The sequence below is a fragment of the Ovis aries genome, chromosome 19 (assembly GCF_016772045.2).
Source record: "Ovis aries strain OAR_USU_Benz2616 breed Rambouillet chromosome 19, ARS-UI_Ramb_v3.0, whole genome shotgun sequence".
Lineage (NCBI taxonomy): Eukaryota > Metazoa > Chordata > Mammalia > Artiodactyla > Bovidae > Ovis > Ovis aries.
Genome location: NC_056072.1, coordinates 1,560,021 through 1,576,039, shown reverse-complemented (window position 1 = coordinate 1,576,039; position 16,019 = coordinate 1,560,021). Strand labels below are relative to the sequence as shown.

Sequence of the window (16,019 nt, the reverse complement as noted above, 5' to 3'; positions counted from 1 at the left end):
AGCACAGTTAGTGTCTTGTAGACTGCAGAGTGAGTGTCTTGTAAGCAGCATATATGTATATTTTGCCTTTTCATCCACTCAGCCACTCTATATCTTCTGATTAGAGCATTTAGTCCATGTACATTTAAAATTATTATTGATGGATCTGTTCAGTTCAGTTCAGTTGCTCAGTCATGTCTGACTCTTTGTGACCCCCTGGACTGCAGCACATCAGGTCTCCCTGTCCATCACCAACTCCTGGAGTTTACTCAGACTCATGTCCATTGAGTCCATGATGCCATCCAACCATCTCATCCTCTGTCATCCCCTTCTCCTCCTGCCTTCAATCTTTCCCAACATCAGGGTCTTTTCAAATGAGTCAGTTCTTTTCATCAGGTGGCCAAAGTATTGGAGTTTTAGCTTCAACATCAGTCCTTCCAATGAATATTCAGGGCTGATTTCCTTTAGGATGGACTGGTTGGCTCTCCTCGCAGTCCAAGGGACTCTCAAGAGTCTTCTCCAATACCACAGTTCAAAAGCATCAATTCTACTACACTCAGCTTTCTTTATAGTCCAACTCTCACATCCATACATGACTACTGGAAAAACCAGAGCCTTGACTAGATGGACTTTTGTTGGCAAAGTAATGTCTCTGCTTTTTAATATGCTGTCTAGGTTGTTCATAACTTTTCTTCCAAGTAATAAGCATCTTTTAATTTCCTGGCTGCACTCACCATCTGCAGTGATTTTGGAGCCCAAGAAAATAAAGTTTGTCACAGGGTTTTATTCCCCATCTATTTCCCATGAAGTGATGGGACCAGATGCTATGATCTTCTTTCCACTAGTCTGCCTTCCAGTTTTCTGAATGTTGAGTTTTAAGCAAACTTTTTTTTTTTTCTACTCTTCTCTTTCACTTTCATCAAGAGGGCCTTTAGTTCTTAATCATTCTACTTAGTTCTTAATCACCCTACTATCTTTGTTCATGGTTAGTTTACTGCCTTTACTGTTTATTTGTCTTTACCAGTGAGTCTTTTCCTTTTTTAGCTGTGGCCTTTTTTCTTTTACTTGGAAAAGTTCCTTTAACATTGCTTGTGAAGCTGCTTTGGTAGTGCTGAACTCTGAGGTTTTGCTTGTCTCTAAAGCTCTTTATGTCCACCAAATCTGAATGAGAATTTTGCCAGAATATTCTTGGTTGTAAGTTTTCCCTTTCATCACTTTAACTATATAATGCCACTCTCTTCTGGCCTGCAGTTTCTGCTAAAAAGCCAGCTGATGGCCTTATGAGAGTTCCCTTGTATGTAACTTCTTGCTTTTTCTTTTTCTTGCTTTTAATATTCTTTCATTATCTTTAACTTTTGCCATTTTAATTACAGTGTGTCTTGTTGTGGTCTTCTTTGGGTCAGTCCTCTCTGGGACTCTCTGTGTTTCCTGAACCTGAATACATATTTCCTTTCCCAGGTTCAGGGACTTTTTCAAATACGTTCTCTGCCTCTTTCTCTCTCCTCTTCTTCTGGGACCCTTGTACTCTATAATGTGAATATTAATGTGTTTGGTGTTATTGCAGATGTCTCTCAAACTATCCTCACTCTTTCTTTTTTCTCTCCAGCTTCAGTGATTTCCACTAGTCTGCCTTCCAGTTCGCTGATCTGTTCCTCTGTACCAACCAATCTACCGTTGATTCCTTTTGGTGTTTTTTTTTTTTCCTTGTCAGTTATTGTATTCTTCATCTCTGTTTTGTTCTTCTTTATATTTTCCCACTCTGCTAAAAATTCTGACTTCTCACTCTGTTTGTCGAATCTTTTCTGTACCTCTTTGACCATCTTCACCATCAAACATTACCTGAACTCTATTGGGTAGATTGTTTCTCTCAACTTCATTTAATTCTTTTGGGGTTTCATATTATTTCTTCACTGGGAGCATGTTCCTCTGTCACCTCATTTTACCTGATTTTCTGTTTTTTTTTAAAAAATATAAATTTATTTATTTTAATTGGAGGTTAATTACTTTATAATATTGTATTGGTTTTGCAATACATCGAAATGAATCCGCCACAGGTATACACATGTTCCCCATCCTGAACCCCCCCTCCCTCCTCCCTCCTCATACCATCCCTCTGGGTCATCTCAGTTTTGTTTCTATGTATTTAGTAGGTTTGTTATGTTTCCTGACTTTGGAGAAATGGCCTTTTGTGGGAAACATCCTATGTGTTCCAGCATCACACTCCCCTCTGTCAACAGAGCTATGTGCTCTAGAGTTTCCCACTATGTGAGCTGTATGAGTCCTTCTTTTGTGGCAGACTATGTGAGTCTTCTTGTAGGTATGGCTGGTCCGTGGTCTAGTTGGTTGACATATTTAGAGGTTGTCAGCTACTGGTTGTTGGAGCCAGATCATGGTGTAGCTGACTGTTGAGCCTCTGGAGGTGCCTTGCTAGTAGTGATGGCCCACTGATGGTGGAGCTGTGTTCTGGGGTTGGGGGTTGTAGGGCTAGCATCCCCATATCTAGTGTTGGTCTGCTATTGAGTAAGCCTGATTTCTGGTGCACCTGGCTGTGGGTTCTGAATTTTGCCAAAGTTGTTGCTGGCCCACTGTGAGTGGGGCTGGATTCCAGCTCAAGATTTCTCAGAATTGGTATTGGTCTACTGATGGATGGGGCCCAGGCCCAGAAGGTCTTACGGCTGATGTAGGCCTACTGATGGATTGGCTGAGTGCTGACAAGGCAGGTTGTAGGGTTACAGTGGTTGTGGTGGTGGTGTCTGCCCCCTAGTTGGTGGGACCAAATCACAGCGTCACTGACTGGAGGACCTGAGGGCCCCTGGTCCAGTGCCTGCACACTGGTGTATGGGGCTGGTTCCTGGGCTTGCTGGTGGTCAGGGCCTTATCCAGTGGCAGCTGTGGGCTCAGGGGGTCTTATGGAAGCCAGACTTCTAGTGAGTGGAGCTGTGTCCTCTCTTGATTATCTGATTGACCTGCCCAGTACTGGTGCCTACAAACCAATGGGCACTGGCACTGGGAAGGGACCGGGGTGGGGCTGGTTTCTGGTGGATGGTAAGCTGGAGGGAGGATTCCACAATGGTACTTGCACTACTAGATTGAGTTCCCCCAAATGGCTGCCACCTGTGTCTGTGTCTCCAGGGGAGTTCTACTTGAGCCTCCTTCTCCTCTAGAAGACTTTCCAAGATCAACAGATAAGCCTGACCCAGGTTACTTTCAAGTTATTGCTTCTGCCCTGGGTCCTGGAATGTGTGAAATTTTGTGTTTGTCCCGTGATAGTGGAATCTCTGTGTCCTAAAACCTCTGATTCTCCTGAAAGTGAGTGCAGCTGGCCTTTAAAAGCAAATGTTCTGGGGGCTCATTTCCTGGTGTATGATGCCTGGGCTGGGGAGCCTGGTTTGGGGCATGGACCTATTGCTCTTTGGTGAAAATATCTAAATTATAATTATCTTCCTGCTTGTGGGTCACTCACACAGGGGTATGGTCTTGACTTACTGTGCCTCCACCTATCCTGTCTCATTGTGGTTTCTTCTTTATATCTTTAGTTGTAGAAGGTATTTTCTATTAGATTTCAGTTTTTCTCATCAGCAGTTGCTCTGTAAGTACTTGCCATTTTGGTGTGCCCATGGGAGGATGTTAGATCAAGGTCTTTTTAATCCTCCCCTTTGGCCTCTTATTTCCATAATTATTCTACATAACTTACTCCTTAGTGCTATATTTTCTTTCACCAGATTGCACAGGCCTTTGCTCCTGAGTATTTTGCCACTTCTATGCTTTGTTTTCCAATGGTAGCAAACCCACTTTGTTTTGTATGGGTTCGTTATGGACTGAATGAATTCTATAAAATTTATGTAGGTAGAACTACTGATGCCATTTCAGCACCAATATTTATAATGATATTCTAGTCATTTTAATGTATATTCTAACGAACTTTAAGTCCTGCAGAGAAGGGAAAGAAGCAGGTATTACAAACTGACTTTCTCTTTCAGGAAACCTTTGAGAAGGCAAGCTTGAGTAGCAGCAGCAGTGGAGCAGGAAGCCTGAAAAGTGAACTTTCAGAAATCACAGACCTCCCTGCTGAAGGCTTCCAGGCACCATGTGGTAAGGATGAAGACCGGACCTGTGATGGACTCTTGTCGGATGATAACTTCAACTTGGAAAATATTGAGAAAGGTATTTCTAGTGAAAAGCTTACAACATGAATACACTCTTGATTCCTTTGTGTTTCAAGGTTCATTTGCTTTTTATTTTTATTAATGTGCAGATATATATTCAGAGCTTGATGATGAATTGGACATTTCGGATAACTTTAGCAGCTCCAGCTCAAGCCCTTTGAAGGAATCAACATTCAGTAAGCTTTCTTTACAACTTATGGATTCCGGCAGGTAGAGGTCTGGAAATTGTACCTGGGAGTCAAGCAGATGCCATCGCCTACATAAATGAACGATTTGTTTTCCAGGTGCCGTGCTGATTAGTGCAAAGACCACCTGGCACTCTGGCTTTCCATTGCCTCCTGTCAAACGAACAGTTTAATTATTTCTTCCAGCAAATACAGATTCTAACTGGGGAGTGGAGATAACTTATTTGGAAACATACTAACTAACTACAGGAGTAATGGAAGTGACCTTTTATGAGTCTGTTGATCAGAGGTTAGAAACCTGGAGAAGAAATTAGTCTTGCTGTAGACTAAATTTTGTACAGTTTTACTTACATTAATATAAAGGGATATATTTTCCTTAAAACACTAAAGTTAAATAAATGTTATAATTATTTAGAATTATGAAAAACACCATGCAGATTCAGCAAATATGTTAATCTTTACTCTTAATTTGAAACAATAAAAAAATTAGACTGGGGCATGGGAAAGTAAAGATATACTTAGATACAATTTAAAGAATCTTCTCTATTGAAACATAGGATTCAATTCATTAAACAAATCTGAAATTGAAATAAAACACCAGTTAAAATAGAAAATTCAGAAAAGAATAACTCTTTTTAAAAAATTAATTTATTTTTTATTGAAGGATAATTGTTTTATAGAATTCAGCTGTGTTCTGTCAAACCTCAACATGAACCAGCCATAGGTATACACACATCCCCCCCCTTTTTAACCTCCCTCCCATCTCCCTACCTGCTTCCCTGGTGGCTCAGATGGTAAAGCGTCTGCTCACAATGCGGGAGACCCAGGTTCAATTTCTGGGTTGGGAAGATCCCCTGGAGAAGGAAATGGCAATCCACTCCAGCACTCTTGCCTGGAAAATCCCGGACAGAAGAGCCTGGTAGGCTGCAGTCCATGGGGTCGCAAAGAGTCGGACATGACTGAGAAACTTCACTTTCCCATCTCCCTCCCCATCCCACCCCTCTAGGTTGACACAGAGCCCCTGTTTGAGTTTCCTGACTCTTTTAAAAAAGTAAGTTGATGGAATATTAAATAGGATAGATAGAAATACTCTGAAATAAATCATAAATAATCCATTCTCAATGACTATACTATGAAAATTTCATAAAAGAAAGTTTAAAATTGTGTCTCTAAGGATCAGAGTAGAACTCTAAGGATTTTGCTTCATACTTGTCTCTTTTCAAAATTAAATGGTCCATCAAAGTGGATTATAGATGTTCCACATTTTCTGGGGCAATGTCAAATTCCAACACTCTGTTCTGTTTTCCATATAAATTCCTGCCCTGTCTGCTAAATAAAATGTCTTGATTTGTGATTGAGAAAACGTGAATATTATGTAGCAAAGATATTTGTGCATTTAAACATATGTAGCAGATTCTAGAAGCAGTTAATTACTAACTGAGGTGAATTTTGAGACGATGGGACATTGTGTATCCACAGTAACAAGGATGGGGAGGGTCAGTGGGCAAGTGAGGAAGGAAAAGCTGGACCCTTACACTTGAATGTGGTTACTTCTAGCTCTCTTGGCAAGGGATTTAGGATGATGATGATACAGATGTTTTATGTGCTTTGTTAGGAACTGATCATGGAGTTTCTTTATTTAGTACTTTTTCTTTGAGCAATGACCATTAAACAAACATGTTAATAAACAGTAATTTGCAACATTATATTTTAGCTGATAGTATCATAAATGAAGGCAGTCTTTATAGTAGGTACAATTGGTTAGATATTTTTAAACAGGCAAATGAGTGAATAAATAAATGATTTGCAGCAGGAAAATGTGAAGTTATTTTTATTTTCTTGTTTCAGGCACTTTAAAAAGAAGTTTTAGTGCTTCAGGAGGAGAAAGACAATCCCAAGCTAGGTATGTAGACACCGAGTTCCTAGAAACATTTTTTAGAGTCTGCAGAGCTGTTTTGGTGGCTAAATTGATACCCGATAGCAGAAGTTACCATGGGCACATGGTACCAGAGACTATGGGAGCCCACTTTCTCAGAAGTGTTTGCATTTCACCAAGGACCATGCTGGGAACAGCATTAAGCTTGGGCGTGGGTTTTAGTCTGGCTTTGGAATCCTCAGCCACTCAGTTAGTCTCCCTGAGCTCAGGGGTGGCCAAGGGTTGTAGGGCTTCATGAGATTATCGGGGGCTGTGGCTCCCTATCCCTTATTTTTCTACATCCCTGGGGTATAGATGCCTATGGCAGATGTAGCAGGAGTAGACCACGTCACACCCAAGTCTCAGCCAGCAGGAGGGGGATGGGATGCAGAGACACATCCTTCCTTTTATGGATGTGACCAGATGTTGTGTTCTTCCCTTCTGCTCACAGATCAGTGAGCAGAGGAGAAAGTAGCTACAGGGGAGAATGAGCATGTTTGGGGAATTCCATTTTTAAAAAAGAAATCATTATTTTGTAATGACTAGCACTTTCTGCAATATTTGTCTCTTGGGCTAAGAACTGAAATGAAATTCTTTGATATGGCTTTTTGCAAGTTTCTGGTAATCTTCGTGAGAACAGTCTAGTGACCTTGGGTGAGACTGGTGGAAGCAGAAGCCTGACTGTGGTGGTTTCAGAGGTTACAGAAGCAGAGACAGAGAGAAACTGAAGAAAGCAGTGAGCTGACAGTGAGGTGATGGGAAAGTTTGATGGGAAAGGGCCTTTTAGAATCAGGGTGGCTGAAGGGTGAGTGGACTGAGGAGAAGCAGCTGATGGAAAGGGGAAATTGTAGCTGGTTCCCAGTCTCAGAGCAGCATGGACCTGAGGACAGCCCTGGAAAAGAGGAAAGGGCAGCTTTTATGTGTATCTGAAGAAAGAGAAGCAAAGATAAATTTAAGATGGAGGGGCAGAGAAGAATGATATACTTGGTAGTTTCTGCTTATTAGATCATATTCCAGCTCACTGTGGAGGATCCTTTAGTCAAAAGAATGTGATTGGCTGGGGAGAGCTGGCATCGAGATGACAGGGAGCTGAGCAGGGACAGGCAGGGGGCTGTCGACAGTGCTGGGTCTAGGAAGTGCCGGCCAGGTCATGTGTGAGTGACTGTCCTTTACCAGACAGGCTTTGTGGGCACAAGAAATAAAAGATGACTTGGGCTGACTTATGTTCATTAGAAAGCTTTCAATGACTTACATAATTATGGAATGCCCAGAACCAACCTATGAAGGGATAGAAGCCAGGTCAGCCCCTGAAGCCTGTGGAGGAGGCACTCCTGGAAGATTTTCTGAGGCTCTAATGCAGGCCTGAGTGAGCCTCCAGCTTATTTGCTCTGTCTGCATGTCACCTCTCTAAGGATCCAGCGTCCTTCAGGGGAGTCAGGTTGGCTTGATTCCCTGCTGTGGGAGGGGCTGAGTCCCTTCACTGGCAGCCCCTCCAGGTCCCTCATGGGTCACATTGTTTAGTCAAAGATACAACATCACTGATAAGTTCATCTTTTCCAAGTGAGGGTCAAGAAAGTTAAGCTAAAGTCTCTATTTCCTAAGTCTTTTCTGGTGTCGCTAGTAACATGGTCCCATTACTTCATGGCAAATAGATGGGGAAACAATGGAAACAGTGACAGATTTTATTTTCTTGGGCTCCAAAATCACTGCAGATGGTGATTACAGCCATGAAATTAAAAGACACTTGCTCCTTGGAAGAAAAGTTATGACCAACCTAGACAGCATATTAAAAAGCAGAGACATTGCTTTGCCAACAAAGGTCCGTCTAGTCAAAGCTATGGTTTTTCTCAGTAGTCATGTATGAATGTGAGAGTTGGACCATAAAGCTGAGTGCTGAAGAATTGATGCTTTTGAGCTGTGTTGTTGGAGAAGACTCTTGAGACTCCCTTGGACTGCAAGAAGATCCAACCAGTCCATCCTAAAGGAGATCACTCCTGAATATTCATTGGAACGACTGATGCTGAAGTTGAAACTGAAACTCCAATACTTTGGGCACCTGATGTGAAGAACTGACTCATTGGAAAAGACCCTCATACTGGGTAAGATTGAAGGCAGGAGGAGAAGGGGATGACAGAGGATGAGATGGTTGGATGGCATCACCAACTTAATGGACATGAAATTGAGCAATCTCCAGGAGTTGATGATGGATAGGGATGCCTGCAGTCCATGGGGTCACAAAGAGTCGGACGCAACTGAGCAACTGAACTGAACTGATGACTTATATTATAAAGTACATCATCAATAGTCTTTTTCTTTTTTATTGGACACTTTACTCAGTGATACAGAGTTGCGTAAATATATAGAAAAGATGCAAAACAAATATTTTAGTACAAAAATAAATGATCATATATGGGTGTCTTCCCCAATTAAGAGAATTTTATATTAGGATGGAAATTTTCAATCAACTGTTTTTAGGAATCTCAGCATTGCCAAATAAATATAGTCCTTCTTTTCTGAAAGGATTCATAGAAAAATTTTCAGTTGAAGTGTAGCTCTTCAAAAACAAAGGAAACATATGTATAAGAGCTTGAAATACTTTTAATTTGTTTGTTTTTTGAAATGCTTTTTAAAAACTAGTCACTATCTACATATTTACACCAAATTGCATAAACTAGAATCAACAGAAAGAAGCAGTCCAATTGGAATCTCATTTGAAGTGGGATATTGCAGAATGGGCTTTAACTTGGGGTTAATGACCAAGTTAATAGGTGGAAAACAGAAGATGGCCCAGACCGTGAGGCTGAATCAATAGGGTCTGAACTAAAATAACATGTGCAAGACTGTGCCATGTATGGCACCTTGTGACCTGCCACTGGGGGTCACAAGTTGATTTAAGGCAAACCCTCTTCTCTCAAGGGCTTCCCTGGTGGCTCAGCTGGTAAAGAACCTGCCTGCAATGCAGGAGACCTGGATTCTGTCCCTGGATTGGAAAGATTCCCTGGAGAAGGGAAACACTACCCACTCCAGTATTCTGGTCTGGAGAATTCCATGGACTGTATAGTCCATGGGGTTGCAAAGAGTCGGATATGACTGAGTTACTTTCAATTCACTTCACTTCACTCTTCTCTCAATGAACTCATAGTGTTGGGGGCACAAAAGTAGACTTGAGAAGGAAATGAATGACAAAAGACAGCCTGTGATTAATACCAAATAAGAGAAGAGAAAATTAATGAGTTTTTTACTTCCTTCCAGGTATTCCCTTTAATTCTATGAATTAAAGGGAGGCAACTCTAAAATATATTTATAATTCTTTGGAAAGCATTAAATAAGGTTAAAGTTATTTGCAATCTAATTTGTTTAGAGTTATCCTGAGTTTCTTGGTTTATTAATATTAACTGTAAACCCATCCTCAAAGTGTTTAAAAGCTAAATGAAAAGTTAGAATCTAAAATAAGATAGCAGAACCACAAAATACAATAAAAATCAACCTAAAATCAAGCCTGCAGATATTTTTGGCTGTTTTGTGCCATGTGCTAATTAGTAAGACAGTTACAATGAGACCCTGGGCAGCTCTCCCAGGAGCTCCTTTCTGGCTCCTAGAAAAAGGGTCCCAATGAAAAAGAGTCACAGAGAGGTGCATGCTTGATTTGAGCATGGTGTTCAGAGTTTAGAATTCAGACTTGGACCTGGCTCCATGGTACACAGAGAAAGCTTAAGCATAAACTCTCAACTTTGGTCATCTCAGACATCAAGGGCTAAGTTGAAGCTAATTGTCTGCTAAAGATCATTGATACCTCCGCAGTAACTTGACACAGACTTTCATGAGCAGTTGGGCCAGGAAAATGGATAATATATCAGCAAAGGAAACTAGGAAGGGCAGCTCCTGCCTCCTCAGAGAAGCATTGAATTCTCAAGGCTAGTGAAAGGAAACATGATATTATCAATGAAAAGCACCCTGGTGTTGTGACCCAAGCTGTCATCAGATGATACATTTTTCAGGAATGTAATTAATGGTGAGACCCAGAGTCTCCAACTCCTAGAAATCAATTGCCTTTTTATGCTCTCTTTAGCAGAAGTCACTTGAAGCCAGAAATCAGTTCATTTGGGTTCTTTTCCTTGCCAAATTCCTCCCATATTTCAGCTCTCCATCCCCAAATCAACAAAAATCCTAAAAGCCAAACTCAGAGCTGAGATACTGGGTCAGTGGGTCATTTCTTGGCTCTGGAAATGCAGTCTTTCCTTCATTTGCAGCAGAGGTCAATCTCCAGATCTCCATGACCAGGTCTGCAGATTCTAAATATCCTCCACCAAGATGTCACCTGGCAGCCATTCCTAGGGCTCTCCCAGACCCCTAGAAGACCTGGCACTGTCAGCATGGCGTTTTTCATATTGTTAAGGTAGCCCATGGGGAGTCTCCTGTTGATACGCATTTCCTAGAAAACTACAAGTATATTCACTTAAGATAATTTGCTTTTAGTTATGCATTTGGTTTACTAGAATAGAGATTTGATTTTACATCTTTGCTCTTTGTATGTAATCAGAGAGTCATAAATAAAGAGTGTCACTTGGGATACTCCTCCAGATGGTTGTTAATTTGAGTGGTCACCAAGTAGTTGCTTTAACTGTAATCACTCATACTCTCTCAAGGGCTCATTAGTTAGCTGTTCTGAAGATAAACAACCATGAGATTCTGGCTTACATTTAAGTTCTATTTGGTAAGTCACAAAAAGCAAATTCAAATTACCTTAATGGTTTATTTTTATATATTGGTTTAAGTGAATGCACAGTCTTGTGATGGTCTATTTGAATAATTTTTCTTGAATGAGAACATAAGAAATTGTTTTGTTTTAAAATCTTCAATGAGGTATAATTCACACATTACTTTGTGTGATATAGGGCTTGGCCTATACCAGTGTCTGTCTGGATTTTATTATAGTCTTAGTTGATATATTTAGTGGTGGTTCTAATTCAAGTCATAATATTTTATTACAGTTTACAAATAAATTGTCCTGTATAACTTGGTAATACACACAGGAGTTTCAGTCTCTTTGTAACATACAGTCAAGTACTAGTAAACTATGGTCATTGAATTATGACCTTCTACAAAATTCATTGATTAATCAATTAATATTTATTACTTTGTGCTAGCACATACCAGACTATGCCTAGTCCATCTTTGCATTCCCCAGGGCACAGTTTATTGCACATAGGTACCAGTCCACAAATACTTCAGTTAATAGATGAATGACTGTTATCTTAGCACAAATTCTGTATCTCTGTCTATAATTGGACTAAAACCTCACCTCCTGGCTTGAACCTACAGCCGTAGCCATAGTCAACAGCTTAAACCCTTTTTAAAGATCCTGGTGCTTAGGCAATAAGATTTTTCCATGCACATGTATATTTTGTTGCCAAGGCAACAGAGTACAGTTGGCAGGATAGTTTCAGAGAATGTTTGCAATATCAGAGATACCTGTGGTTCACAGCCTCTTTGATGAATCAATGTATGCATAATTGTATTCAAGGATGTGTGCCTGATTTCTAGTCTTTGTGTATAGAGATGATTGGAAATGTTTGTGACCATCCAGTATCATACATGGAGAAGGCAATGGCGCCCTACTCCAGTACTCTTGCCTGGAAAATCCCATGGACGGAGGAGCCTGGTAGGCTGCAGTCCCTGGGAATGCGAAGAGTTGGACACGACTGAAAGGCTTCATTTTCACTTTTCCCTTTCATGCATTGGAGAAGGAAATGGCAACCCACTCCAGTGTTCTTGCTGGAGAATCCCAGGGAAGAGGGAGCCTGGTGGGCTGCCGTCTCTGGGGTCACACAGAGTCAGACATGACTGAAGTGACTTAGCAGCAGCAGCAGTATCATACATGTGACTGGAAAAAACTTGTGTGATCTCAGGACCTAGGAATGTTGCCTCCCTATAGCAAAAATCTTGATTCAGTTCAGTTCAGTTCAGTTCAGTCGCTCAGTTGTGTCCGACTCTTTGCGACCCCATGAATCGCAGCACGCCAGACCTCCCTGTCCATCACCAACTTCCAGAGTTCACTCAGACTCACGTCCATCGAGTCAGTGATGCCATCCAGCCATCTCATCCTCGGTCGTCCCCTTCTCCTCCTGCCCTCAATCCCTCCCAGCATCAGAGTCTTTTCCAGTGAGTCAACTCTTCACATGAGGTGGCCAAAGTACTGGAATTTCAGCTTTATCATCATTCCTTCCAAAGAAATCCCAGGGCTGAGCTCCTTCAGAATGGACTGGTTAGATTGCCTTACAGTCCAAGGGACTCTCAAGAGTCTTCTCCAACACCACAGTTCAAAAGCATCAATTCTTTGGCACTCAGCTTTCTTCACAGTCCAACTTTCACATCCATACATGACCACTGGAAAAACCATAGCCTTGATTAGACGAACCTTTGTTGGCAAAGTAATGTCTCTGCTTTTGAATATACTGTCTAGGTTGGTCATAACTTTTCTTCCAAGGAGTAAGCGTCTTTTAATTTCATGGCTGCAGTCACCATCTGCAGTGATTTTGGACCCCAAAAATAAAGTCTGACACTGTTTCCACTGTTTCCCATCTATTTCCCATGAAGTGAAGGGACCAGATGCCATGATCTTCATTTTCTGAAAGTTGAGCTTTAAGCCAACTTTTTCACCTTCCTCTTTCACTTTCATCAAGAGGCTTTTGAGTTCCTCTTCACTTTCTGCCATAAGGGTGCTGTCATCTGCATATCTGAGGTTATTGATATTTCTCCCAGCAATCTTGATTCCAGCTTGTGCTTCATCCAGCCCAGAATTTCTCAAGATGTACTCTGCATATAAGTTAAATAAGTAGGGTGACAATATACAGCCTTGACATACTCCTTTTCCTATTTGGAACCAGTCTGTTGTTCCATGTCCATTTCTAACTGTTGCTTCCTGACCTGCATACAGATTTCTCAAGAGGCAGGTCAGGTGGTCTGGTATTCCTATCTCTTGAAGAATTTTCCACAGTTTATTGTGATCCACACAGTCAAAGGCTTTGGCATAGTCAATAAAGCAGAAATAGATGTTTTCATGGAACTCTCTTGCTTTTTCTATGATCCAGCAGATGCTGGCAATTTAATCACTGGTTCTTCTTCCTTTTCTAAAACCAGCTTGAATATCTGGAAGTTCACGGTTCATGTATTGCTGAAGGCCAGCTTGGAGAATTTTGAGCATTACTTTACTAGTGTGTGAGATGAGTGCAATTGTGAGGTAGTTTGAGCATTCTTTGGCATTTCCTTTCTTTGGGATTGGAATGAAAACTGACCTTTTCCAGTCCTGTGGCCACTGCTGAGTTTTCAAAGTTTGCTGGCATATTGAGTGCAGCACGTTCACAGCATCATCTTTCAGGATTTGAAATAGTTCAACTGGAATTCCATCACCTCCACTAGCTTTGTTTGTAGTGATGCTTCCTAAGACCAACTTGACTTCACATTCCTGGATATCTTGCTATAGGTGAGTGTGAGTGATGACACCATCATGATTATATGGTCGTGAAAATTTTTTTGGTACAGTTCTTCTGTGTATTCTTGCCACTTGTTCTTAATATCTTTTGCTTCTGTTAAGTCTATACCATTTCTGTCCTTTATTGTGCCCATCTTTGCATGAAATGTTCGCTTGGTATCTCTAATTTCCTTGAAGAGATCTCTAGTCTTTCCCATTCTGTTGTTTTCCTCTATTTCTTTGCATTGACCATGAGGAAGGCTTTCTTATGTCTCCTTGCTATTCTTTGAAACTCTGCATTCAAATGGGTATATCTTTCTTTTTCTCCTTTGCTTTTTGCTTCTCTTCTTTTCACAGCTATTTGTAAGGCCTTTTCACAGCATTTCAGGCAGCCATTTTGCTTTTTGCATTTCTTTTTCTTGAGGATGGTCCTGATTCCTGTCTCCTGTACAATGTCACAAACCGCTGTTCATAGTTCCTCAGGCACTCTATCAGATCTTGTCCCTTAAATCTATTTCTCACCCCCACTGTATAGTTATAAGGGATTTTATTTAGCCTATACCTGATTGGTCTTGTTGTTTTCCCCGGTTTCTTCAATTTAAGTCTGAATTTCGCAATAAGGAATTAATGATCTGCCCTACAAATAAATTCATCAGTGCCATCTTTCTAGATTCCTTATATATGTGGTAATATGTGATATTTATATTTCTCTTTCTGACTTACTTCACTGTATAATAGGCTCCATGTTCATCCACCTCATTAGAACTGACTGAAATGCTTTCCTTTTTATGGCTGAGTAATATTCCATTGTATATATGTATCTTAGCTTCTCTATCCATTCATCTGTTGATGGACATCTATGTTGCTTCAATGTTCTAGCTATTGTAAATAGTGCTGCAATGAACATTGGGGTACTTGTGTCTTTTTCAATTTGGTTTCCTCAGGGTATATGCCCAGTAGTGGGATTGCTGGACCATATGCCGGCTTTGTGGCTGTATCAGTTTACATTCCCATCAGCAATGCAAGAGAATTACCTTTTCTCCACATCATCTCCAGCAGTTATTGTTTGTAGACTTTTTGATAATGGCAATTCTGAGTAGTGTGAAGTGGTATCTCATTGTAGTTTTCATTTGTATTTGTCTAATAATGAGCAATGTTGAGCATCTTTTCATGTGCTTGTTAGCTATCTGAATGTCTTCTTTGGAGAAATGTCTGCTTAGGTTTTTCCCCCACCTTTTTATTGGGTTGTTTGTTTTTCTGGTATTGACTTATATGAACTGCTTGTGTATTTTGTAGATTGATTCTTTGCCAGTTGTTTCCTTTGCTATTATTTTCTCCCATTCTGAGGGTTGTCTTTTGACCTTGTTTGTAGTTTCCTTTGCTGTGCAAAAGCTTTTAAGTTTAATTAGGTCCCACTTGTTTATTTTCTATTTCATTTCCATTATTCTAGGAGGTGGGTCATAGAGGATTTTGTTTTGATTTCTGTCATCCAGTGTTCTGCCTATGTTTTTCTCTAAGAGTTTTTTAGTTTCTGATCTTACATTTAGATCTTTAATCCATTTTGAGTTTATCTTTCTGTATGGTTTTAGAAAGTGTTCTAATTTCATTCTTTTACATATATATGTCCAGTTTTCCCAGAACCACTTTTTGAAAAGGCTATCTTTGCCCCACTGTATATTCTTGCCTCCTTTGTTGAAAATAAGCTACCCATAGATGTGTAGGTTTATCTCTGGCTTTCTATCTTGTTCCATTGGTCTATACTTCTGTTTTGGTTCCAATACCATACTGTCTTGATGACTGTAGTTTTGTAGTATAGTCTGAAGTCAGGAAGGTTGATTCCTCCAATTCCATTCTTCTTTCTCAAGACTGCTTTGGATATTCAGGATCTTTTGTGTTCCTGTATGCATTGTGAAATTTTTTGTTCTAGTTCTGTGAAAATTGCCATTGGTAACTTGGTAAGAATTGCATTGAATCCATATATTATATTTGGTAATATAGTCATTTTCACAGTATTGGTTCTTCCTACCCAGGAACATGAAATATCTCTCCATCTGTTTATGTTGTCTTTGATTTCTTTCACCAGTGTCTTATAATTTTCTGCATACCGTTCTTTTGTCTCCTTAGGTAGGTTTACTCCTAGATATTTTATTCTTTCTGTTGCAATGGTGAATGGAGTTGATTCCTTAGTTTCTCTTTCTGATTTTTCACTGTTAGTATACAGGGATGCAAGTGATTTCTGTGTATTGACTCTGTATCCTGCAACTTTCTGATTGGGTCTTTTTAATATTTTAAAATGTTCATTG

At 40.3% G+C, this 16,019-nt stretch overlaps 1 protein-coding gene across 6 annotated transcripts in view; it reads left to right on the top strand.

The window, feature by feature from the left end:
• NEK10 (NIMA related kinase 10) overlaps positions 1-16,019 on the top strand; it is a 283,289-nt gene that overhangs the window by 183,296 nt on the left and 83,974 nt on the right. For all 6 annotated transcript variants that reach the window (XM_042235756.2, XM_042235752.2, XM_060402044.1 and 3 more), the window contains 3 exons: positions 3,960-4,143; positions 4,235-4,321; positions 6,179-6,233. In XM_042235756.2, coding sequence (XP_042091690.1) covers positions 3,960-4,143; positions 4,235-4,321; positions 6,179-6,233 — 326 coding nt within the window. The remainder of the gene's footprint in view (positions 1-3,959; positions 4,144-4,234; positions 4,322-6,178; positions 6,234-16,019) is intronic.